Source organism: Condylura cristata, unplaced genomic scaffold (genome assembly GCF_000260355.1).
Source record: "Condylura cristata isolate star-nosed mole 26May11 unplaced genomic scaffold, ConCri1.0 scaffold00008, whole genome shotgun sequence".
Taxonomy (NCBI): domain Eukaryota; kingdom Metazoa; phylum Chordata; class Mammalia; order Eulipotyphla; family Talpidae; genus Condylura; species Condylura cristata.
The window spans coordinates 30,400,280-30,425,209 of record NW_004567109.1 but is presented as its reverse complement, the minus strand read 5'-3'; the positions used below and the strand labels follow the sequence as shown (position 1 = coordinate 30,425,209).

At 47.5% G+C, this 24,930-nt stretch overlaps 1 protein-coding gene across 1 annotated transcript in view; it reads right to left on the bottom strand.

The window, feature by feature from the left end:
- MROH7 (maestro heat-like repeat family member 7) overlaps positions 1–16,097 on the bottom strand; it is a 36,631-nt gene extending 20,534 nt beyond the window's left edge. The window contains exons 1-10 of the mRNA XM_004679037.1: positions 14,900–16,097; positions 8,948–9,021; positions 6,874–6,954; positions 5,573–5,652; positions 5,141–5,270; positions 3,277–3,372; positions 2,690–2,794; positions 2,344–2,479; positions 570–682; positions 82–258 (exon numbers count right to left, since the gene is read on the bottom strand). Coding sequence (XP_004679094.1) covers positions 82–258; positions 570–682; positions 2,344–2,479; positions 2,690–2,794; positions 3,277–3,372; positions 5,141–5,270; positions 5,573–5,652; positions 6,874–6,954; positions 8,948–9,021; positions 14,900–16,097 — 2,190 coding nt within the window. The remainder of the gene's footprint in view (positions 1–81; positions 259–569; positions 683–2,343; positions 2,480–2,689; positions 2,795–3,276; positions 3,373–5,140; positions 5,271–5,572; positions 5,653–6,873; positions 6,955–8,947; positions 9,022–14,899) is intronic.
- Between the last annotated feature and the right edge of the window lie 8,833 nt (positions 16,098–24,930).

Here is a 24,930-nt window from a genome sequence, read left to right as displayed (position 1 = left end):
CAGTGCCAGGCAGCCAGTCCCTAGGAGTGTGCAGACCCTGTGCGGTTTCCCACCCCAGCTTCTGCCCCCAGAGGACCTTACCACCTCCACTGCCCTGTGGCGGTACCACTCCAGCACCGAGCTGAGCGTGACCTCCGAGGCCAGCTGCATCATCTCCCCCGAGTCCTTCCCTCGAGCCTCTGAGCCACCTTTCAGCCCTTCCAGGGCTGCTAGCAGCAGGTCCTTTACCTGCTGGGGCCCCAGGAAGTCTCCGAATTCCTGAAACAAGGTTCAGAGACACTGACGCAACAGACTGGAAGGAGCTGTACAGGTACACAGACACCAGCAGCAGCACTGAGGTCGTCAGGGTAGACCACGCGCACCATGACGGGTGAACCCTTGGGGTTCAAGGAAAGGGCAGTGTGGTCCCTGTCTGCAGAATGGGGTGACGTGCTTGCACGAAAGGAAGTCAGTGGGGGTGGGCACCCTGCCCTCACCTCCCCTCCCAGGAAGATAATAAGCTGCAAGTGGTCACTGCAATCACCCCCCCTCCCAGGAAAACCCAGAGATAATAAGCTGTTAGTGGTCACCGCGATCACACGTAGAATGTTCTGGCAAGGGTTGATGGGATTGTAGGGTCCCAGGAAGCGTTTGTTGCTCTCATACAGCTCCTTCTTGTTGGTCTCTTCCTTATCTCTGACTCCTGCAAGGAGAAGACCTTCTCAGGGAAGTCTGATCTTTTTGTTAAACATCGATGCAGGCTGTACAGAAATCAGAGCTAGTTTGATAAATTTTCACATGGTGAGGGAAAAGTTTCCACGCAGTTAAGTGTATGGGTAAAACCAGTCCCAGGTCAGAAACAGAATACGATCAGCACCAGGAAACCGCTTTGTGCCCACTCTCAGTCCTCTGTCCCCACTGCCCACCCAGGGTAACATCGGACTTCTACATGCTCAGCCTAGATTTCCTTGTGGTGGCCTCGGCGTAAGTGGACTTGTGGCAGGCAATCCTTTCAGTCTGGCTCTCACTCAACAACGTGGGGGTAAAATACCTCCACACTTTCGCAAGTCTCATTGGTTCATCATTCTCAGCACTACAATTTTCATTAAATAAACATATTACAGTCTCCTTTTGATGTTCTCCTTTTGATGAGTCTATATCCCAAGTGCCCAGAATAGTACCTGGCACATGGTGCCCCCAGATTTTCTGTTGCAGGGAACACCCTGCAGACCCACTTCCTGAGACCTTGTAGTAGCTGGCTGGGTCCTAACTGGATCCCCCAGTGTCTGCAGGGTACAGGGGCAGAGGGACCATAGGGAACACATTTGGGGATCGTTTGTAAAGGGAAGATGATGAAGACCTGGGATCTGGCGATTCCAAGTTCAAATTTTAGCTTTGTTGCTTCCTCGAGTTGAGGGACCTAGACAGCCACTTATTCCTCAAGAACCTAGTAAAGCGAGTTTAGCCTAGAGTAGCCAAAAAAAATAAATAAATACCGGCTATGCAAATCTGAATTTCCTATGAAACAATTTTAGTGAGAGTATGTCTCAAGTATATGAAAGTCGTCAACCATTTATCTAAACTTGAATTTAACTGGGTAGCCCATATTTTTGTTTGTTAAACCTGACAGTACTGATTTGTTTATTCCTGCCCCTAAAGCTGATTATTAATATGATTTATACCACCTTCACCCAGCAATCAGGACATCTAAGGGGTTCCAAGCATCAGGGGAAAACTAAGTTTCAATATTTACCCCAATTGCTAGAGCTGGAGTCTAGCAGGTATATTTATTTAACAGATTGAAAAAGACCTAGTGCCAGCTGGGTCAGACTACGCCATCACCAGCTGCCAGAAGCTGAATCCAGAGATTTTTCTCCCAACTACACACTTGAACCACTTCATACTCAAGCATTCTTTGTTCATTCATTCAGTAACTATTCATTGAGCACCCACCCCATGCCAGGCTGAGGACAGACACTGGGGAAACATTGGTGAACAAGACATAGCCTTGCTCTGTCCTCAAATGGGGTTATAGCCTAGTGAGGAAGACAAACCAGAAAACAGAGTTATCACACCTGGGTATACATGACGGCATGGGAATGTGAAAACGAGAGTGGCAAACTACACTCGGAAGGATAAGGAGAGGCTTAGATTGAAGGATTGCTTAAATCAAAGCAGATTAGTTTATAATCTCTGTTCCTGGTTCTGCGAAAACTAAGTTTTTACACCAATTACCACAGGCCCCACCAGACACTGTACTGGGCTCTTCCATCTCCAGTGAATGCTTATTGACAGGCTCTAGTCACTTCCCAGACTGAGCAGCTGCTCAGAAGCCTTCCTCTAGAGGTACTCCAAAGGGCTTACGTTTTTGGAGCTCTAGGATGGTATAGAGGATGATGATGCCATCCAGAGCCTCCCGGCCAATCTCCTCATCAGGATCTCCAACACGAAGGATGAGCCTCCCCAGGAGAAGTCCCAGTGTCGGGAACCCAGAGGACATCTGTTGGTGTTGCAATCTTAGGGACTAAATCCAATAGGTTGAATAATGCTATATAAGTAAACAGTGAAGACAGCTGGTTTGCTGGCCCTGCTAACAGAGTCCTCTGGTGATAGCAAGGACCAGCTTGGAATCTCTGGACAGATACAGAGGCTCCCTCAGCATTGGGAAGATTCTCCCTAGAGGTGTCCACCCTTCCCAGGGAAAACTCACAAAAAAAGGCAGGGTGAGAAGGGTGTGGTTCAACACAGAGACATTGCTGTTCACAGCTCGTCTGCGCTCATGGGCCTTCCCAGAGTTCATCCAGGGCCCCAGGGGCTGTGAGGACAAGGGAAAGACCCAGCATGGATGCCAGCCCCTTCTGCCTGCATGGACAGGTCAATCTTCCCAACCAGCAGGAAGTTTCCAGGGAGGACATAAAGGCAACTTGCTATATCCTCTCTCTTCTTGGAGCTTGGGGAGACATGGGATCCAGAAGCTGAGAACAGGACTGAAAGACCACAGGGAAAATAAAAGTCAAGGAAGAGAGGTGACGGGTGGAGAATCGTGTAGAAAGGAGTGAGAGTTATGAACGAGAATGGAGAAAGCAAAGAAAGGAGGGCAGCCAAAGAAACCAAAGAAAGAAGTAGGGGGAAGGAGGGAGCAGAGGCGGTAGTGTGAGCCAGGACCTATAGGGGGCAGGAGCGAGCACAGCACAAGGTGAAGTCCTCAAGTCAAATCACTCTTTCAAGTACCCCTTTCCCACTGCTCCTCGGCCAGCTCCCCTCCCCTCCACCCTTCTCTCTCCCTGCCCCTTGTACCTCCAAGATGCTCTTCAACCCAGCAGGAGTGGGGTCCTCAACAAAGAGGGCGTTGAGCAACGTGTGCAAGGCTCCCAGCGTCTGACAGTAGAGTGTCTGTGAGGGAGAAGAGGAGCCAGGCCACTGGGGCCTGTGTAGCAGACCACAGCTGCAGGGCTCCCAGGTGTGGGTCAGGGGCTAAGCGGGCAGTGGGCTTCCGGAGAGCTGCTCTTTGGCCCCACCTCTCAGACTAACTAGGTGCGTGACCTTGGACAAATCACTTCCCTTCCACGGATTTGTTTCCTCACCCAAACACTGGGAGGAAGCAGAGACCCGGCATTTGCTGAGTCACTGCCAGAGGCCACAGGTGCCTGGTGACTTGCATAACCACCTCACTTTACCCTCAAAGTATTTTTCTCATTTCACAAATAAGGAGATACAAGGAAGTTTCAAGTTGTGAGCAAGAAATGAGAGGATACGTAGGAGAATGCTCTAGAACTGTACAGCCAGGTAACTGTCATTATTGTCTCTGATTCCTTTTACTTGCCACTCCTAGAAGCAAATAGATTTTCCACGTTGCCCCTTCCAGGGGCATCTCTTCCCTGCCCAGGTTCGTCTTGCCTTGACTACACTACAGACCTGAGTTGTCTTTCATATCTACACACAATCATGAGCTGTGGGTTTGAGCCATTCTCCCTGATTCCCCTCCTCCTAACAGCAACCCCCTTCTGCCTCCCAGCTAGTCATTGTCCAGGCTTCCTGACTCTGTGTACACTAATGTTATTCCACAACCACCAAGCAAACCTCTCTCATCAACTGTCTCCTCCTTCCAGTCCTCTGCAGCCCATCGCTGTATGGCACTGCCCTCTACTGGCTGGGTCTGGCACTACAAGAGGATTAAAGGCTTTTTTTTTTTTTTTTTTTTTTCCACCTGCCAAAAACTTCCCACTTATCCTCTGGGGCTTCTTTTCCACCTCAGGAAAGCAGAACCCTCATGCTGCCAGTATGGTCTAGCCTTAGGACTCTCGAATCTTGCTTCCCAGGTCTCTTCACTCACCCACCCTCTTGGACCCAGCCACACAGGCTCCTTGTCATGCTTTCAGTCATTAAAGATCACCCATGATACTGGCCGGTCCTTCCGCCTGGCATGCTCTTCCTTCTACCATCCCCTTCAGCAAACGAGCTCTTCTTTAACCCCTCAGCTCCAGCACCACACCCCCTCACCCCATCTTTCAAGATACCCCAGTCCAAGTTCTCTAAAGCAACAAGGAATTCTTGCTTGCAACATTTACCACCATTGTAACTTTGCATTATTTGTGTGACTCTTTAACAATGTCCATCTCCACCTGACCCCATTGTATCTTTCCCCTGTACTGCACATCAGTTAGCTGAAAACCCTCATCTGAACCGGCCCCCGCCAACCCTGCCTCCCAGCCAAACGGTCGCCTATCAGCTCTCCTGGGACAACCTCGCAGAGGTTTGAAGATATCCACAGAAACCCCTTATGATTCAGCTTTTCCAGACTTCAGCCTCAGCTCACCCATTTTTCTTCATCAGAGTCTAGTTCTCGACATCTAATCCTGGCCGTTCTCCTTTTGTCCACATCCTGCTCATACGGCAGGTCCTGGGGGTGGACAGAGCTGGCCAGATGACAGACCCTTTGTTCAAAAACTTCATTCATTCACCAACTATTGAATGCCTACTGGGGTCAAGGGAGGGGCAGTGGGTTGCCCAAGGCCACGCAGCTGAAGTAGGACAGAGGGGATCCCATATCTGACCCCCTCCCAAACAACCTTTCTGCTTCCGGCTGGGAATCCAGAAATCCGCCTCTCTCTCTGAGGACACTGAGCACCTTAAGGACCCTCCGGGAAGGATGCTGCCTCACCTGAATGGCCTCAGCCTTGTCCATGTCTCGCTCCTGCATGGCCTGCACAGAGGGCAGGGAGAACACACTCCTCACACACGTGTTCACCAGCTCTGACCGTTCCCGCACACCCAGGGCAGGCTGCGCGTGGCTGAGGGAGAGACAGGAAGCAAAGGCATGGAATGAGGGCTCCTGGGGCCAGAGCAGGGAGTTAAGGATGCAGGGCAGAGGGTGAGAGTCCTAAGTGGGGCTATTGTGAGGGTCAGATCCACAAAAGGGTAAGATAAGGTGAAGAGGAGGAGGGAGTGGGTATGGAGGGTGGGCAGCCCTGGAGGGACTGGGCAAGGGGAGTGGAGAAGGCACGGGGGTAGGTGGGGGAACAGCCGAGAGGCTCCAGAAGACTGGCAGAGGGCCAGGGACAGGGAGGTGGGGTCAGGGAGGGGCCGCGGACACCTCAGCTCAGTCAGGGTCTCCATGGCCTGCTGACGCGTGGAGCTCGAGAGGGAATCCAGTGGCTCCTCCTGGATCTGCCTCTGGTCAGGGGACCACAAAGGGACCCAGTGAGGAGCGGACAGGCCACTAAAGACCCCAGGACCCTGGCCACACCTCCTCACCGGAAGCAGGTGACACCGCCCCTCCACCTCCTCACAGCTGCCCTGCGGCCCCACGCCCCCCTGGCTCACCGCTCAACCCCATCCCAAGCCCCCGTTTCAAGGCCACCAATAACACCCCACACGCTAGCGGGCTGCACCCCACACATCGGGCTCCGTAAGTATTGTTTCAGGGGCCTCCCTAGTGGTGCAGCATTGTGAATTGGCAGCCACTACAGCATAGTTTGATCCTGGCCATGCGCAGCTGGCCTGTCCCTGTTTTCCCGCTGCTCCCCTCAGCAGTGTATTTCAGTCAATCTGCTTGTTCTGTGGCCCCACTATCTCTGGGGAATCCTCTTACCCCCTTCCCCAACCGCCCCCCCCCACCTCTCTGGGCTACATCCCAGCTTCTTGTGTATATAAATAAATAAAATAAATCCTTTTTTAAAGAATTGCTTTAGCATGGTAGGAAGGTATATTTAAACCATGGTGTGGTTGCTAACAGGGGTCTTGTTGAACTCCTTTTAAAATGTTCTTCTAACTTACATAGTGTTGTAATGCAATGTTACTGTTAGAAAAAAAAGGAATTGGAAATAATTAGGGGAAAATGTCCTAATTACTTCCCACCTTTGATATAGCACCTACACATAATAGGTATTCATTAATATTTGTTAAGTGAAGGTATCAAGGGAAAGGATGTGTTTCTCCCTTTAAGGGATCTAAAGCTAAATATGATTTTGCAAAATGTTGGTGCTATCTCTGCCCACCCCATTCTGGTGGATAACTGAAACAGGTCGTATCTATCAAACAGATAAGGAAACTCTAGGGACCGCCACACCAGGAGGATTTTCTGGGGAGAGAATGTGGTAATTACAATAACCACCCCCAGGTGTGTGAGGTGCGCCAGTGAACTAACCAGGGAACACAGGTGCAGGCACGGCCGTTAGGGAGATGAGAAGAATGGAGCTCGGAGAAGGCAGGTGGCCTGCCCCAGCTCTCACACTCGCAGGGTGGTGGAGGACGTGAGCAGGGAGACTGAGACTCAAATCCTGCCTCCTCATCCAGTCCTCTTCCTACCTCAAACCCAGGGTTCCCAGTCTCATCCGTGGGTGGGTAGACTCAGGGCTCCCACCCCCGCCCACAGCCAGTCTGTGGCTCCCGCACCATCATATTCTTGATCATGGTCTTCTTTCCTTCCACATCCAGCAATTCCTGATTCTTCTGGAGGGTGACAGTATCCTCAACCTTGGGGAAACAGTGGGCAGAAGCACAGAGTGACAGCCACAGAAATCCAGCTCTCAAGGGCCGCCTGTTCATCCCACTAAGCTACCTTTCACCTGCAGGCAAGCCAGCCTGCTCCGCCCAGCCCCCAGACCCAACTCCCAGGATGGCTCCAGAGAAATGAGAGCCTAGAGGGGATCTTAGGGGTTGGGGTGAGGATTTGAGATCGTGGTTGTCTAGGGTGTTGGAGAGGGAGAGAGTCTCTGAGGCCAGGATTTAGAGGAAAACCAGACACCAAGGACAGCAAAGCACTCCCCTCTCTGTTCAGCTAAGGGAGCAGCACAGGCAAAAGCGATGAGACAGAAAGGGGCCCAACCCCTCAAGCTGAAATCTCATCCTTAGTAATACATCTTCAGGTCCTCTAGAATCAGCCCTGCTGGGGCCTCCCTGATGGCACAACGAGTTAGGACACAGCACTGCAAGCTCCCCACCCTGGAGCAGTCCTCCAGTCCCCCCACTCACCCCCCCCCAACCCCCCAGTGACCTCAGTCCACATCAGGCAGAAGAAATACTGCCATGGAGCTGGGTCAAATTTCAGAATCATGAAAAACTGGGCTGCCCAGTTTGGGGTGGTTTGTTCAGCAACTGATAACAAATTGCAAACTGATGGCAGAACAATTGTTCATTTAGGTCAGGGAAGGCCCATTTGCAGAACTGAGTTCTGAATGACAAGAAAAAGGCATCCAGGTGGAGACCTAGGCGTAAGGCCTGCCTGTCTCCCCAGACTGGAATGCTGGTTCACCGCTGTATCTCTTTTCTCTCAAACAGAGCCTAGCACACAGTAGGGGCACAATCAAATTTGTTGCATGATTGTGGTAGAAACTCCTTTTTGTGAAGGTATCATGCACGGAGTTATACATACATTACCTAACCCAGACCTCACTTCAAGTTTATTACACCTGTCTCACAGAAGAGAAGAACATTCCAGCAGAAAAAAACAACAAGTGCAAAGGTCCTGGGGTAGGGATGTGTTGCGAACAGAAAATGGCCAATACGGCAAGATCAAGGCAGGCAACTAGGCAAATGCCATAAGATGAGGAGGGAGAGAGGCTCCCCAAATTCAGGGAGGGCCTGCGCTTAATCCTGTCACCCTCCCCTACCCTGTACTCTCGCCAGGGGCCAGAGCTTACCTCTGAAAAGCCACAGGACCTGGCCTTCCTTCTGGTCCTCACCCCGGGTAGACCCTCTGCCACCTGACTGTCTTCCAACTGGCCTCTCCCACACTCTCAGGGTCTCATCATGTCCACTAGCTTGTCCAGCCTGCCCCCACTGGCCTATCACCAAGCAGACACCTCATTTCATCTGCTACACTGGTTTTCTGTCATCTCCCAAACAAGGTCTGTTGAGGTGGCCACAAGGGTCAGGCCTGTGTGCTAAAAAAGCCCATTTCCATCCTTGCTGCCCCCCTTCGACTTTCTCACAATAATTCAGTTGTTTTAAAAATTTGTATTGAACTCCTATGATGTGCCAAGCAATGTTTTAGAAGGTGGGGATAAAACTGTGAATAAGACAGACAAAACTGGGTGATGCAATGGGTTAAGACAGACAAAACTATGAAGGTGTTCGCAGCCACTACAGCATGAGTTCGATCTTGGCCAAGGGGGTGACCCACATGGCACAGACGACCTCTCCTCACCCACCTGCTGCTCCCCTCAGTAGTGTACTTCGGTACATCTGTCTATTCCAATCCTCACTGTCTCTAAGGAATATACTCTCACCCCCCCACACCTCTGGCTTGTACCCCAATTCTTTCCCCCCCAAAAAAAAACCCTGATTCAGGAGGGGTATAGTCTAGTAGAATAGACTAACAAGAAGTAAAATGAACTAGTAAGGCGCATTGTGTATTCAGTAGTGGTGAGAAAGGAACAGGGAGTGTTGGAGCTCAGGACTGTGGATGCAGGGGTGGGAAATGGGAGTGGAATTCCAGGAAAAACTGGGGACTGGGCAGAAAGCATACCAGAGCCATTTTGTTGCCATCCTCACTGTTCCCTGGCACCTGCACCAGGCACGTGGCTACTTCTTTGAAAACCCCTGCATGCCAGTTTCAAGGAGGAGAGAAGGAGAGTTAGGAGATAGCGTACCCAGGGCACCACAGTCCGGGTTCCCTCTCCCATCGGGGGTGGGGGCTCCTGTTCTTACTCCACAGCAGCCAGACTGAGTTCCTCCCTCAGTCCTCGGGGGCACCCATTTCACTGAGCCTAAACTAGCGTCTTTGTCAGGACCTGCGAGACCCCGCCAGGGCAGCCCCCCCTGCCACTTGCCAGTCTTATTTCCCACAGCTTCCCCCTCCACCACCCCTCTGCCCACAACGCCCCTTCCAGGCCCAGGCAAGCTCCCCTTTCAGGTCTTTGCACAGGTGGTTTCTTCTGCTGCCACACCTCCTTGCCAGCAGAAAAGAGGGCGCCTCTCCTTCAGGTCTCGGTTCTTACCAGCCAGCCCTCCCGACCTCAGGCTAAGGGAGGGCCTGCCATGATCTTCCCACACATCCCCCCACTCTCTTCCTCAGTCACTTAATCATCAAGCACATTTGCTGTTTGGTATCTGCTGCCTTGTCAGCCTCAGGTGCCATCATCTCTGCCCTGTCTTCCTGTGGCCTACCCAGTCAGGTGGCTGAGGGGAGGTTGTATTGTATCAAGAGTATGGAACTCCTATTGAACAAGCCCCCACCTTCCTTCCAACAGGCCCAACTTGGCCAATAAGGGAATCCTTTGTCCTCAGCTATTGTGACTAGTCAGGGTGGACACTCGGCTGAGCAGGGTCAATACAACCCTTCCTTTAATGGGACTGAGGGGCCCTCCCTGGTGGTGCAGCGAGTTGGGGCGCAGCACTGCAAGCTGGCTGCAGCCGCCTCAGTGCGAGTTCAATCCCCAGCTCCAGAGATGACCCACATGGCACAGCAGACCTCTCCTGACCTGCCCGCTGCTCCCCTCAGCAGTGTACTTCAGTACATCTGCCTGTTCTGCTCTCCACTCTGTCTCTGGTGAAGCCTCTCACCGCCCCTGCACCTCTAGCCTGTGCCCGAATAAATAAATATTTTAAAAAAGATTTATTTATTTATGCATACAGAACTGGGCCCGAATAAATAAATATTTTTAAAAAGATTTATTTATTTATGCATACAGAACTGGGGCACAGGCTAGAGGTGCAGGGGCGGTGAGAGGCTTCACCAGAGACAGAGTGGGGAGCAGAACAGGCAGATGGACGAAGTACACTGCTGAGGGGAGCAGTGGGCAGGTCAGGAGAGGTCTGCTGTGCCATGTGGGTCACCTCCAGGGGCGGGAGGGGATCGAACTCATGCTGAAGTGGCTTTTTAGCTTCTTAGTGCTGTGCTTTAACCCATTGTACTACCAGGGAGGGCCCCAAATAAAGAAATCTTAAAAAAAATAAAATAAAGAGGACGGAGGACAACAGGAAAGGCAGTATAGGTCTCTCTCCTTCTAAGGTCAGCATCACCAGGACCTATGAGAATTTGGAACTTCAGAACCACCTTGGCCAGCAGAGGCTGTGGATGATGAAGCAGAGACACTCCCTGCCCCCAAGTCATAACGCCTCATGCCAAGATCTTGATTTTTTTTTAGTACTAAACCTTTTTCTACTAAAAGGAACAGAGCTCCTTGGAGGAATGGCTGCTGCTAGGATTTGAACAGAGAAAGTACAAGATGGACCTGAGACATCTTGTTTTATCTAGAAAACAAGGGAGAGAGCTCAGAGAATGATGGGGATATGCCAAAGGAACTCAAAAGCTTGCTTGAAGGGGAATCAGGTCCAATCGAGCAGAATTGGAGGATCACAGTCAAAAATGGTGGCACCATAGTAAGTCCACTGAATCAATGAAGAACCCACAAGTTTGTGTCAACATCTATAAGTGGATAAATTGAAAGTTTGCTGAGGAATGGGATATTTACATAGCTTCAAAGTATCTCCCGACATAAAATTTATTGCAAAGGGGTAAATGTTGGTTGTGGTGCAGAACCTTGTCAGCAACCCGGTGTCAGATCACTTAGGGGAACGAAGTGAATTTCATCAGTAAGGAAACAAATCAAAGCCCCCAGACAGGCAGTGAGAAAACCCAGCAGCACCTCTGTGCTGTTGCTGCCAGAGGTGTGACATGCACCTGATGGTGAGGGAACCTGAGACAAGACCCACGGTAGGCACCTCCCCCAGGAGAGCTGCCCTGTCACCCTTGATGTACAGAAACATGAAATTCAAGGCAAAGCTGGGGTTGGAGGAAACACCACCCACCAAACAATGGGACAAAACAGTACAATGAGTGATTCTGAGTTGGATCTTTTTAATTTTAACTATATATTTTTTAAGGATTTTATTTGCTTATGCATAGAAATGGAGTACAGGCCAGAGGTACAGGGGCAGTGAGAGGACTCACCAGAGACAGTGGGGAGCAGAACAGGCAGATGCATACACTGCTGAGGGGAGCAGCGGGCAAGACAGGAGAGGTCTGCTGTGCCTTGTGGGTCACCTCCAGAGTGGAGATCGAACTCACACTGAGGGGGCCATGGCTTGGCTTAGCTTTGCAGGGCAGTGCCAACCCGCTACGCTGCCAGGAGGGCCCAGATATTTTTTTTCTATAAAGAATATTACAGGGATCATCGGACATTGACTGGAGTCTAAAGATTAAATGGCAGAAGTGTGTAATAACATTAATTTCCTATATGGATGGTTAACCTTTGCCTTTTTTGTAAGAAATAGGCACTAAAGGGCCCTCCTTGGTAGTGCAGTGGGTTAAAGCACAGCACTATGCAGTTATCCACAGCCACTGCAGCACGAGTTTGATCCCCCATCAGGGAGGTGACCCACATGGCACAGCAGACCGCTCCTTTTCTTGTCTGCCCTCTGCTCCCCTCAGCACTGTGTTTCAGTCTTTCTGCCTTTCTGCTCCCCACTCTGTCTCTGGTGAATCTTCTCACCCCCTGCACCTCTGTCCTCTACCCCCGTTCTTGTATGAATAAATACAATAAATCTTAAAAAGAAAATGAAAAAGAAATATGCACTAAAATTCATGGGTGATGGGGTCATTCTTTGGCTTCTTCTGCTTAAATGATTCAGGAAAAAGTCATTGTATTCTCAACTTTTCTACAATTTTATTGTTCTAAAATTTTTAAAAAGAATACAGGAGCAATAGAGGCATTTAAAAATATATATATTGAAAAAGTTTTGGTATAAGCAGAATTCACTGAAGGAAATGCTAAAAATAAAAGCTTCAAGCAAAAGGAAATCAATCCCAGAGGGAAGGTCTGAGAGGCAGTAAGAAATGAAATTTAAAAAAAAAAAGAGGTAAATATTTGGGCAAATATAAGGACTTTAGCTATATGAAATACTAATATCGTTTATGTACTTAAGAAAAAGACAGAATTAAAATACATTACCATGATAAATTGGGGGAGGAGATCAAATGGAGTTAAATCATTTCTAAATCTTAAACTGTCTGGGAGGCAAATAATTGCATGGATTAATTTGGACTTTGATTATTTATATATGTATATTGTAGCTTCTAGAAAATCATTAAAAAGCTTAACACAGTCTATAACATCCACACAAGTAGGGAGGAAACAGGGGAAAGAAAAAAAAACCCAAAATCACAAGAGGAGGAAAAAAGGCAGAACAAAGAATATAAACAGAAGATGATAAATAGATACCCAAATTATCTATAATTATGTTAGCTATAAATGGACTACGATTGGAAAGCACAGTATTATAAAGAAAACAATGCTACCTAAATTGATCTGTAGATTCAATGAAAATCCCCCAATTTGTTATTTTACTGAATGGAAATTGGCAAGCTGTTTCTAGAATCTACACGGAAAAGTAAAGCACCTAGAACAAACAATCTTAAGAAAAAACAAAGTTGGAGCACTTACACTACCAGACATCAAGACTCACTCTAAAACACAGTAATTAAGGACATGGTGAAGGATAAACAATCAAGGACAGAAAGAGATCGGAAATAGACTTACGTATGTACAGTCACTTAATTTACCTCACAGGTGACTCTGCAATTAGTGGGGAAAATGGTCTTTTTAATAAACAATCTCAAGCAATTAGATATCTCTGTGGGAGGAAATGAACCCTAAATCCCTTTTCCACACCACTTTTCAAAATGAATAGTTTATTAAATTTATAAATTTCATGTGAGAGACAAAGCAGCAAAGATTCTAGAAGAAAACATGTAGCTACTTTCAAAATTTTTGCTACATAACAATTTCGTAAGCAGGAGACAAAAAGCAATAACCAAAAAAAGTGATTGGGTTCTTAAAAATCAGAGTATCATCAAGTCACAACCCACGTGTTCAACTAATGCATACTGGATACAGCCACACAGCAGAACGTTACCCAGCAACATACAGAAACAAAGTGCTGGTACACACTGCAACCATGAATGGGCTTTGAGAACACTATGCTAAAGGGAAACCATAAACGGTGTGGACTGTGAATCCATTGCTATGAAAAGTCCCAAAAACGAACATCTGTAGCGCCAGAAAGTAGGTGAGTGGTGGTCTGAGGTCGGGGAACAGGGGTTAAGAGTGGTCTCCACAGGGTTTGGAGGTTATTTTTTGGGTGATGAAAATGTTCCAAAACTGATTGTAGTGATGATTGCTTTTAAAACCATTTAATTGCACACCTTAGTGGGGATTTCTATGGTATTTAAATTGTACCTCAATAAAACTGTTTTTGTATTTAAAGATTAAGTTGCAAACACAATTCCTCTATATCATCAGCACTGTTAGTACCAAACAAGAATTGTACTAAAAAACAGATATGGGCCCTCCCTGGTGGCGCAGCGGGTTAAAGCACAGCACTGAGAATCTGAAGCCACTTCCGCATGAGTTCGATTCCCGCCTGCAGCCTGCCCCGGAGGAGACCACATGGCGAGCCAGACCTCTCCTGACCCGCCCGCTGCTTCCCTCAGCAGTGTACTTCGTAGATCTGCCTGTTCTGCTCCCCACTCTGTCTCTGGTGAAGCCTCTCACCGCCCCTGAGCCTCTGGCCTGTACCCCAGTTCTGTATGAATAAATAAATAAATCTTTAAAAAAAAAAAACAGATATGATTCATGATAGCAATAACAATGATAAAGTATCTGGAAATTAACATATAAGACATGTACTATATCTTGGTGGAGAAATTTTTAATTCTAGTAAAAGGTATATCTTCTATAAAGGAATATTTGAATTGCTGGATCAGGACATAATATTTCAATAAAAATACCAGCAAGATTTTTTGAAAACCTAGACAAACATATATAAAGTAATTGTGGAAGAAGAAGGCTCTACTAATAGCCTCTAAGGCATGATGTCCAGAGAAATTTTGGGAACTTTAAAAGGAAATTCTTACTCTATCAGCTATGAATACATATTTAAAAAGTCATGATAATTTTTAAAATCACAATATAATATTGGTGCATGAATAAACAAAAGTATTTGGAGATATAAAAAATTTGGAAAAGATTCGTACCATCAAAAAGTGGCAGGAGATTATTGTACAGAACCCCTGAATACTATTAGTGACCCCCAGGCAGGACCTCCCAGGTGGGGGCTTTAAACAGCCCCTGCTGGTAAGCTGAGCCCAGTGCCCTCCTGCTCCACTGGTCAAACTTTGACTTCAGGCCTGAAATGTATCAGGAAGAAAGAGATAGACATTTCAAAAGGAAGCTGCAGTTAGTTAGTAGACAGAATAAAAAGTATTATTCTATGGAGAAAGTAAAGTTAAGAAAATTGAAATAAAAACAGAGGCTGAGCACTAGATCTCTTTTGTGAACATCACAATTGCAGGTGATCCATGCTTTGCTCTTCCCTTCTTTCTCCCCCATCTCTCCCCTACCTGTCCGACAAGTCTGAATACAGAGCTTTTCCAGATCAGCGCCCTCTCCGAGGCGGTCACCCTTGCCTTACTCACCCTCTGGGACACTTTGGAAGGCTGTGGTGTCCTTGTCCAAGACATCGCAGGCAGGAAATCCCAGCGGGAACTGGCCTACCTCGGTGCCAGCCCTCTGGTTCCAGGACCCCAGATTCTCCTCCAGGAGCCCAATGTTGTCATCCTCAGAACAATCCTGCTGGCTGCTGAATGTCAAGGTGGAGGTGTCACTGAAGATAAGGCTGGATCCCATGCTCAGAGTCTCCTTGGAGCCTAGGACCAGCGTCATGCAAGAGGGTGGAGAGATGGTGGAGTTGTGTCTGTGGGCGCTGGAGTGCAAGCTGACAGCATCGTTGGAAGCGGGAATCAGGGTCAAGCATGAGGTCTGAGTGACAGTCATGTTCAAGTCAGACTTGGGATTGCCATTTGAAGCCACGATGGTTTCCTGAGAATTAGTGTTCCAGGTTGTACCAAAGGTGCCTTTAGAAACAGACCCAGAGATGTTGTGTGAAACCAAAGTAATGGTCTCCTTCATGTCTGGGATTAGGGTCCCACAAGAGCCAGGAGCTGCCTTCAAGTCTACCTTGGAGGTGTTTCTAGAACCCAGACTGAGCAGCTGATTGGAGTCAGGATCCAGAGAAGAGTTTGAACTTGGAACCAGGAACATTTTGGAGCTTGGCTTGGAGATGCAGTGACCCAGAAGCAAGGTTTCTCTTGAGTGGGGCCTCGTAAATGGGTTCAGTTCGGACCTGGAAGGATTGGAGTTGCTCTGGCCCAATTCAAAATTTTTGTTTGAGAGGGAATTTACGGGCTCCTCAGAGCAGACCTTCAAGCTCAAATCAGGGGCTTCTGTAGAATCAAGGCAGAGAACAAAACTTGAGGCTGGACCTAGGGCCACCTCTGAGCTAGGCCTCGAGCTGTGATTCAGATCCAGGTCTACGGCTTCATCACAGTGGGAAATGGCATTCTGGAGGGAGGCTGGAGCCACAGAACTGCTCTCAGTAGGTCTGGGGGTGTTATCAGATACCAGGTCAGGGGCCTCCTCTGAGACAGGGCTAAGATCTAGCATGGTAGCCGAGCCAGGACTCGGGGGTGGATTCAAGAGAGGAACAAGGGTCATGTCTGGGTTGGGGCCAGAGATGGCAGCAGAGTCTAAACTTGGGGTCTCAGTCGAGTTGAGCCTGGGTGTCATGTTTGAGTCTTCACAGAGGACCAGACTAGCTGTTGGACTCAGAGCCATGCACGGCCTTAAGCTCTCTCAATGCCACAGTCCCCTTCTTTCCAATAGCTGACTGTCGAGCTTCCTGCAGTGCTCCTGAGAGAGAGAGAAGGCAAATTTAGCCATGTCTCACCTGTTAAAACCTTTCCAGTGCTCCCCAATATCCTCAGGATGAAGACCCTGGCATGACTGGCCCGGCCTTCGTGACCTACCTCTCCAGCCCATCCCACACTTTTCCAGCTTGTTCTATTTCCAGCTACATCTCACGTTCCCCTTCTTTGACCACACCCGTTTCCTCTTAGCTCCTCGCTTAGCAGGGGATGTTGGAACATCCCCTGTCTCATGATTGTCCTTTGCCAAGCCCATTTCTCCAGGTAAAATATTTGCCACATTGTTCCAATGATTCTTTTGTTGAGGCCCACTAGAGAGGACCTCAGGCTGGCAAGAGGCCCATCAATCTGAGTGCCTAGGGCACCCCCCACATAGTAACGTTTGCCCAGGAGGAAGTCCACCAATACTAGACGGATGAGGAACTTCATCCTCTAACGATGAAAACAAGGGAAAAGGAAACCTCCTTTGGGTTACTTCCAGCCAACTTTTAATTTGCTAGAACCACCCTGCTAGTGACCTGGAACTGGATTCCCACAGCAACCTCGGCCGAGCCACCTACTGCCCCAATGACTGACTGTACCGAGTGAGGCAGGCTCCATGGAGGAAAACCCAGGGCAGTCATTCAACAAAAACCTGCCTCAATCCAACAATCTGACTGCTGGGACAACTTCCCAATCCCCCTACCCACCTCGCCCCCACCCTAAGCCACCCTTCCTGTAGGAATCATAGGGCCAGCTCACCTGCATGCATGGTGTTCCTAAGCAGGAGTGGGGCCCTGGGTGGAGACACAAAAGGAGACCAAGTCAGGCTAAGTGTGGCTTTTTCAACAGTCTATAGGCCAGGCATGCAGCATGCACATCTGTTAACCAAAGCCCCAGTTTCCGGGGAGAGAGAGAGACAAAGACAGAGAGACAGCACGCTGGAAGTTCAACATTATTCATTCATTGCATACTTGAGGGAGTGGAGGCCGAGGGAAGGTAGGTCACTACTCCCTGATCCTCAGGGCCACCAAGACCATCTATATGTCACCCAACTGCTTAAAACCTTCCACAGCTGCTTCTTGTCATCAGGACATCATCTTCAATTCTTGGTGGGATCTGAAAGGCCCTTCTGTGTCTGGTCCAATTCCTTTTCACCCTTCTTGACCCTTCCCCCTCCCTTCTACTCTGTTCTACAATCCCTCAACTCTAAGAGCTTCTCCAAAGAACCAGGCTCCAAGATTAGGCCTGGGCCTTCCATAGGTTGGCCAGCAGGCCTCTGGCCTCCTTCCTCAGCTAACATGTACAGTGCAGATGTTAAGGGCTTCCCAGGCTTCCAGATGTGGAGGGTCCACATCTAAGTTCCCGGAACACTTCACCCACTTCCTTTCTTAGCACCCAATATCTAACATCCCCACTAGACAGTAAGATTCCTAAGAGTCTAACCCAGCTCTTGATTTGACATCCAATGTTTAGTGAGCGTGCTTGTTATTTCGTCTTTTCCTTCATTCACTCAGACATTCTTTTCCTCGTCCACTCTATCACTTATTCATTTGTTATTCATTCATGCATTCACTCACTGAATCATTCCCTCCATGAGGTACTATGCATCCTTACAGCTTGATTTTAGAAGACCATAGATTTGGAATGATGTGATTCTGGGTTCAAATCCCAGCTCACCTCCCACTAGTGTTTGTGGACTTGGGCAAGAGATTTTACCCCTCACCCTCGTGATCACTCATAAAGGAAGCACAATGCCTGCCACCCAGGGTGGGTGCAGATTCAGTGTCTAGCACAAAGCACCCACCAAAGACTGTCTTTGGTCCACCAAAGACTTTCAATAAACAACATTTATTTGTTCTATTACTCCCCACCAGGCACAGTGGGCAGAAAGGAGCAAGGTGTTCAGAGCCAGCGGGGGAACAAAGAGAAATGTATTCTCAGAGGAAGGGGAAATGTATGCAAAGCCAACCATGCTATTAGAATGCCTCTTAGAATCTTAGAATCTTACGGGTTTTCAAATTGTGAGATGTGTGGAGAGCTTGTACTTCAGTTGCTTTAAAGATTCCTAGGGCTTCACCCTCAGAAACTCCTATTTTTAGCTCTGAGGGAACCCAAGAATCAGTCTTTTATCCAGCACCTCCTCCAAGTTTCACGTGATTTTCACACGCAGGTCACTGGGTCAGCAGTCCAGGGGGCAGGTCACTGGGGTCAGAGTGCATTGTCTGCTTCTTTTACTCGAACACTAAGCCCACAGGTCTGGTCCCTCCATAGCTCCAGCTGTATCTGTTCCCTTCGCTGCTCGTATACTAGAACCACACTCAACCAAGTTCTGCCTCAAATCTGAGTCCCTCTCAACTTCTCCTAGTGCCTCAAATGTGCTGGTCTTCCTTAGACTTGGGGTCTATGCAGATGCTCTTTTCTCTCCCTGTAAGTTTTTCAAGACTGACCGCCTAAACCTCCATCCTCTGACAACTAGTCACTCTTCAGATGCTAGTTTAGGTATCCCCTCCTCCAGAAAGCCTCCTTTGGACCCTCATATGTAGGTGGGATGCCCTCCTCATGTTATCACTTTGCATCAGAGGATACAATGGATATGTTTCCGCTCTAGAAAATGAGCTTGATGGGAAAGAACAAACAGAGCTTGATGAGTGTCTGTCTTGCTACCCTCGATTTTCCAGCACATGACATGTGCCTAACACAAAGGGGAGGATCCAAAGACATTCATGGAGTAAGGAAATGAATAAATAAATGAATTCCAACATTGCAAGGTAGGCATAATTATCCTCATTTACTGACATGTTGATTCAGACTGTTTGGGGATCTACAGCAATTTCTACAAAAACCTCCCATAAGTAGGAACAGCAAGAGTCAAACTCAGGTCCTCTCAACTTAGTTTCACAAACAATACATAGAGATCCTGAGGCATGACTGTCTCAGGCAAGCCATGTCTTCCAGTTTCTCATTTCCTGTTCCTTCTTCTACTCCTCAGCCCTTACCCTAGAGGAAAGGTCCAATAAATCCCACAAACTCCCAATGTCCAGGTATAATTCACAAACACAGGGCTCTGAGCTCAAAGACCTGTATTTGAAACCTGTTCTCTTACAAGTAGTGTGAGCTTGGGCAGGTAGCCTTGCCACTCCAAACATCAACCTTATTCTTCAACTCTTTAGATGACTGGACGAACTAAAATAGGGTCCTAGCATGGTGATGATCCCAGCAGCTGGCTGGTCTGCAGTAGATCCTCAAGTCCCTCCTCAAGTCCCTCCTCACCTTGGTGCGGGCCAGATAGTGAGACTTTAGAAAAAGACAACATCTGCTTTCCAAGCTCTCTGCCTCTTTCCCCTAGCTTATGATCCTCCCTACCTAGGTTTTTTCCCTCACTTCTCCCTCACCTCCCCCAACTCCCCACCCACTACATTCTCACAACTTGATGGCCTAAACACTTTCTCCCTGAGCCTTGCGCTACTGATGTAAAGTTCAGTGTGTTACCTCGACCTGGGGCATCCACATGGTAACAGAGAATTCAGCTTTAAACCAAAGGCATGAAGTTCTAACTGTGGAATTACACCCAGAGGGGGACACTTTCACCCAGGGAGGTGGGGTCAAGATGGTAATTCCCTTGTGGAGGCTACCCCCACCCCTGGACTTTCCCAGAGCCTCCCATTAGCTTACCTAGGTTCCCCCAAGTCCTCGCCAATGTTATGGTCTTTGTGAGGTCACCATGACTCAAGAATCCCCAGCCAATGAGGCCCCTGCTCCTCGCTAGCAGTGAGAAGAAGCAGAAAGGTGTTATTCAAAGAAGGCTCTATCTTCAGACTTCAGACCCCTTGCCGTACCTGGAAATGACCTTGTTACAGAGACTGCTCCAAAAAATGGGGAGGGACCATGCTCCCTGTCCCTATTTAACTCAGAGTGCAGCTGAGCAGCCAGGTAAAGCTATATCAAGGAAAAGGCAGGTGGGGTCTTAAGCAAAAGGAGAGAACTCTTGCTTCTGCAGTCTGATTTGTGCCTGGTACTGCTGGGAAGAAGACGTACAGAGAAGAAACATTTGAGATACACGGGTGAGAGACCCTTGGGAGGTTGACAATGGCAGCCATTATCTTGATCATGGTGTCTCCTTTTGTCCCAGTTTCCCATAGGAACCCTTTCCTATGGTTCTCGACCATAAGGTGCCTTAGACTTGTGACAAGTTATCAGGCCTTAGCTGCCCCACTTCTGGCCAACCCTGTTTGCCTGAGCATTTACCTACCAGAAGATGGGTGATTTGGGGTGTTTTATTGGAAAACTATGATCCTTCTCTTCCCCCCAAAGTACACTAATTCTATTAAAATTCTTTCACACTCAGTCTGCTTTGCCTTTGTGTGCATAGATGGCTGTACCCCTTTAGAGCACGCAAGTTTGGGGGTGCTGGGGTACCCCTTGGTCACCCATTAACAACTGCACTCAAATGGGGACCAAGTTCCTCACAGTGTATTCAACTTCCCTGTAAAAACCATTCATTTCATGACCTTACACACCATTGATCTAGAAACACTGCAGGGTTTAGAGTACAAATTGTTGTGAGGTGGAGTTTTGCAGGTGGGGAGGTTATACACAAAAGGAATCGGGTGGTCTGTGATGAGGAAACAGACAGACAGTGGCAAGACATTGGCCCCAGTTCCCAAGCTAGGTCTCAGCCTGCAGACCCTGCTATCTTCCCTACTTCACCCAGCCTCTTGGTCTTAGGCACAGATAACTATGTGGCAGGGTAGGAATGAGGTCTGTAAAGCAAGAACATGAAACCCAGATTCTGAAATAAGGAAATGAAGACACTGATATCTTTCTTAAAAAAAAAAAAAAAAAAAGCAGCTTCTAGCAATAACTAATTAAGGCCAGTGATGAGATACAAAAACTTTACTAAGCACCAATTACTAAGAGACAGTGGAGTTATGATGCGCTTTCATCTATACCTAGCTCAGTAAATTTCAGGAAAATCAGTATATCAGATGATGTTCTCTGAGGTCTGCACCCCTGAAATCTACCTCATCACACACAGCTCCCATTTGTGGGAGCCTCACAGTTTGATAGTGAATTCCCTCCTGTCCACTTCAGGTCTCATTTTTCTGCACAGGTCCCTCCTCTCCTACCTGCCTGCACCCAACCCTGCACCTTCGCTCCCACTCTCTGCTCCGCCAGCATGAGCCAAGCTCCTCCTTGAAACAAGGCTCTCTCTGAGCAAAAGTCCTTTCCTCAATCTTGCTGCTTATCCCAGCTCTCTGCTTGTTTGTTAGCTGCAGTCCTAAAAGCCTCTCCCAGGAACCCCTTTCTAACTCCTCCCTCTCCAGTTCCGGCCACTTGCTAATTAACTTCCAAGTCCTTCCAATTTTGCCACTTGCCAAGAAACAAAACCTGCCACCCCCAAAACATGTCTCTTTGGCATAAAAATTATTTCACAGGATGGGTTCAAAAAGGTGGGTGGAGGTCCCCCCTTTTGTAATAGACACTTACTTGTATAGCGGGAACATCTCCTTTTAAAAGGGTCTTCCTCAATGTACCTGGGAACACTAATGCTGTGTTTGGAGAAGGCAGCAAGTTAAATCTTCACTACAGTCAAACCTTTTTTACTGGGCTTTTCCTGTGTCATCCCATAACTGACTTCACCCTTGTTCTATCCCTTCCCACCATTCCTTGCTTTGAAGTTGTTTAAGTAATTTAAGGAGATGACAAGCTATTTTGGTGACTTACTTTGTTGTTAATGGGCTTCTTTTTTCCCTCTTGTTAACCCATCTGATGTTAACTGGATTATTTTCTAACCTAGAAAAACCAAGAGGGAAAAAAGAATTACCCCCTCTCCCATTTTTCAGATTTGTGCACTAGAAGTTGTTTCTTCTAAATGTTGCTTCCTCTGGCCTCTTCCTGCTCTTGATCGTCTCCTGGAGTTGGTTTTTATAGTTTGTCCCAAGCTTATCATTCTGATTTCTAGGTTTCCTCTCATAAAAATTACTTTACCATTACAGAAGCATGTAGACTATGTTGAGTGTTATTGGGGGTGCAGTCTGGGGACACAGGGTGGGGGCTCGGGGGGAGAGGCTAGAAGATTTCACCAGAGGCAGAATAGCACAGAAAAGGCAGATTTACTGGAACACACCGACAAGACGAGCAGCAGCTAGATAGGAGAGGTCTGCTGTCAGAGGGAGGGTTCCGGCATCATTGATTGCTGAGGGGACTGACTGGTTGTGGGTGTGTGGCTAAGGACCCAGATCACCAGCTTGCTGGGTTCCCAGGGCAGCCCCATCCACTTGCTTCATGCATTCAAGCCTCCCAAAGTTGCTTGCTCCTGGCAAAGAGTGGGGCTTAGTGTTTTGTTTTGTTTTGTTTTGTAATTGTTTAAGGAATAGTCTTTATTTTTTTTTACAATTTTTAATACTATAATAGTTTATTTTTACATCATTTTGTACACATTTTTTTTTATCTCAATTGTAACCCCCGTGGGTTTCCCATCACCAAGTCACCTGTGTGCCATCACCATAGTCCTGTGCACTTCCCTCCTCACCCTCCCCCTTCATTTTTGATCCCATTCCCCACTCCACGAGTGGGGCTTAGTTTTAACTTCAGGAATGATATTACAACAGTGGATCTCTCCGTTTTAATTCATAGCTCCTTTCTTTCTTTCTTTAGGATTACTAAATTTGCCTTCCAACATTCCTTCCTCTTCCCTGTTGGGGAAGTACATAGTCTATTTCTGTTCTATCAGGGTTACTTTTGCCATTTTTTAAAAGATTTTATTTATTCATGCATACAGAACTGGGGTACAGTCCAGAGGTGTGGGGGCAGTGAGAGGCTTCACCAGAGACAGAGAGGGGAGCAGAACAGGCAGACTGAGGAAATACACTGCTGAGGGGAGCAGCGGGCAGGTCAGGAGAGGTCTGTGGCGCCATGTGGGTCACCCCGGGGCGAGGATTGAACTCCCACTGAGGTGTCTGCAGCTAGCTTGCAGTGCTGTGTACTAACCCGTTGCGCCACCAGGGAGGACCCACTTTTGCCATTTTAACTTGCCTACTTTACATAGCAACATCTAGAATGAATAGCATTATCCTCCAGAACAAATGGAAAAAACACAAAGACCTTAGAAGAGTTTAATTCCCATTGCCCACCACCTAACTTCCATGCTATTGTTATCCTGTTTTAATCCTATTTGGTTTTTAAACCCTACTAATTAATCACTATTGTTTTGTTTTTTTTTTTTTGCTGTGTTTTTTTTTTATTATTATTATTACAAAGTTTATTTTTACATCACTTTGCACATTTTTTTTTTGCCATCTCGATTGTAATCCCCGTGGGTTTCCCATCACCAGATCACCCCTGTGCCACCACCCTAGTCCCATGCATTTCCCTCCCTTCCCCCCCCCCCCTTGATCCCATTCCCCACTCCGCCCCCACAGAATGTCTCTGTTATATGGTTGTTCATTATTTTTGTTATTTTCTCGCCTGGTCCATTATACTCCTGCTATGAGTGAAACCATCCGGTATTTTTCTTTCTCTTTCTGGCTTATCTCACTAAGCATGATCTTTTCCAGCTCCATCCAAGTTGCTGCAAAAGACATGTGTTTCTCTTTTTTGGTTGCTGAGTAATATTCCATTGTATATTCCATGTACCACATCTTTTTTATCCAGTCATCTACTTTTGGGCATTTGGGCTGCTTCCATGTTTTTCCAATTGTAAATAAAGCAGCAATAAACATGGGGGTACAGGTATCTTTTTCAATCAGTGTTTTTGTGTCTTTTGGATAGATACCTAGGAGTGGGATTGCTGGGTGGTAGGGAAGCTCCATGTTTAGCAGCTTGAGAAACCTCCAGATAGTTTTCCATAGTGGTTGTACTAGTTTGCATTCCCACCAGCAGTGCAGGAGAGTTCCTTTTTCTCCACATCCTCGCCAACAATTGTTGTTGCTAGTTGTTTGAAGATGTGCCATTCTCACTGGGGTGAGGTGGTATCTCATTGTGGTTTTAATTTACATCTCCCTTATTACGAGTGATGTTGAACATTTTTTCATATGCCTGTTGGCCATCTGCATTTCCTCTTTGGAGAAGTGTCTTTTTAGCTCTACTGCCCATTTTTTGATGGGGTTGTTTACTTTATTTTTGTTGAGTTTCATCAGTTCTCCATATATTTTTGTGATCATAATCACTATTGTTTTACACATCAATATTTGCTTACATTTAGCCAACAGCTTAGTAATATCTTGGCTGATGTTTTTTAAGTTGAACCTTGGATCTTCTATCTGAAATTAAATCTCTCTGCTTGAAAACTAGTCTTTATTATTTCCTTAATAATGAAGGAAAAGAGTGGGTCCCTTGCCCTCTGAGAAGTTACCAGAGACATGAGGTAGAGATAAACCAGGCAAGACTTTGTTAGAAATTCATGCATGGGGCCCTCCCTCCTGGCACAACGTGTTAAAGCACAACATGAAGAAGCTGTGGCAGCCACTGCAGCATGAGTTCCATCCCAGGCCAGGGAGCTGGCCCACACGGCTTAGCAGACCTCTTCTGACCTGCCTGCTGCTCCCCTCAGCAGTATATTTCAGTACATCTGCCTGTTCTGCTCCCCATTCTGTCGAGGGTGAATCCTCTCACACCCCCACCCCACCCACCCCTCTGACTGTACCCCAGCTTTGTATGCATAAATAAATGTCTCTTTGGCATAAAAATTATTTCACAGGATGGGTTCAAAAAGGTGGGTGGAGGTCCCCCCTTTTGTAATAGACACTTACTTGTATAGCGGG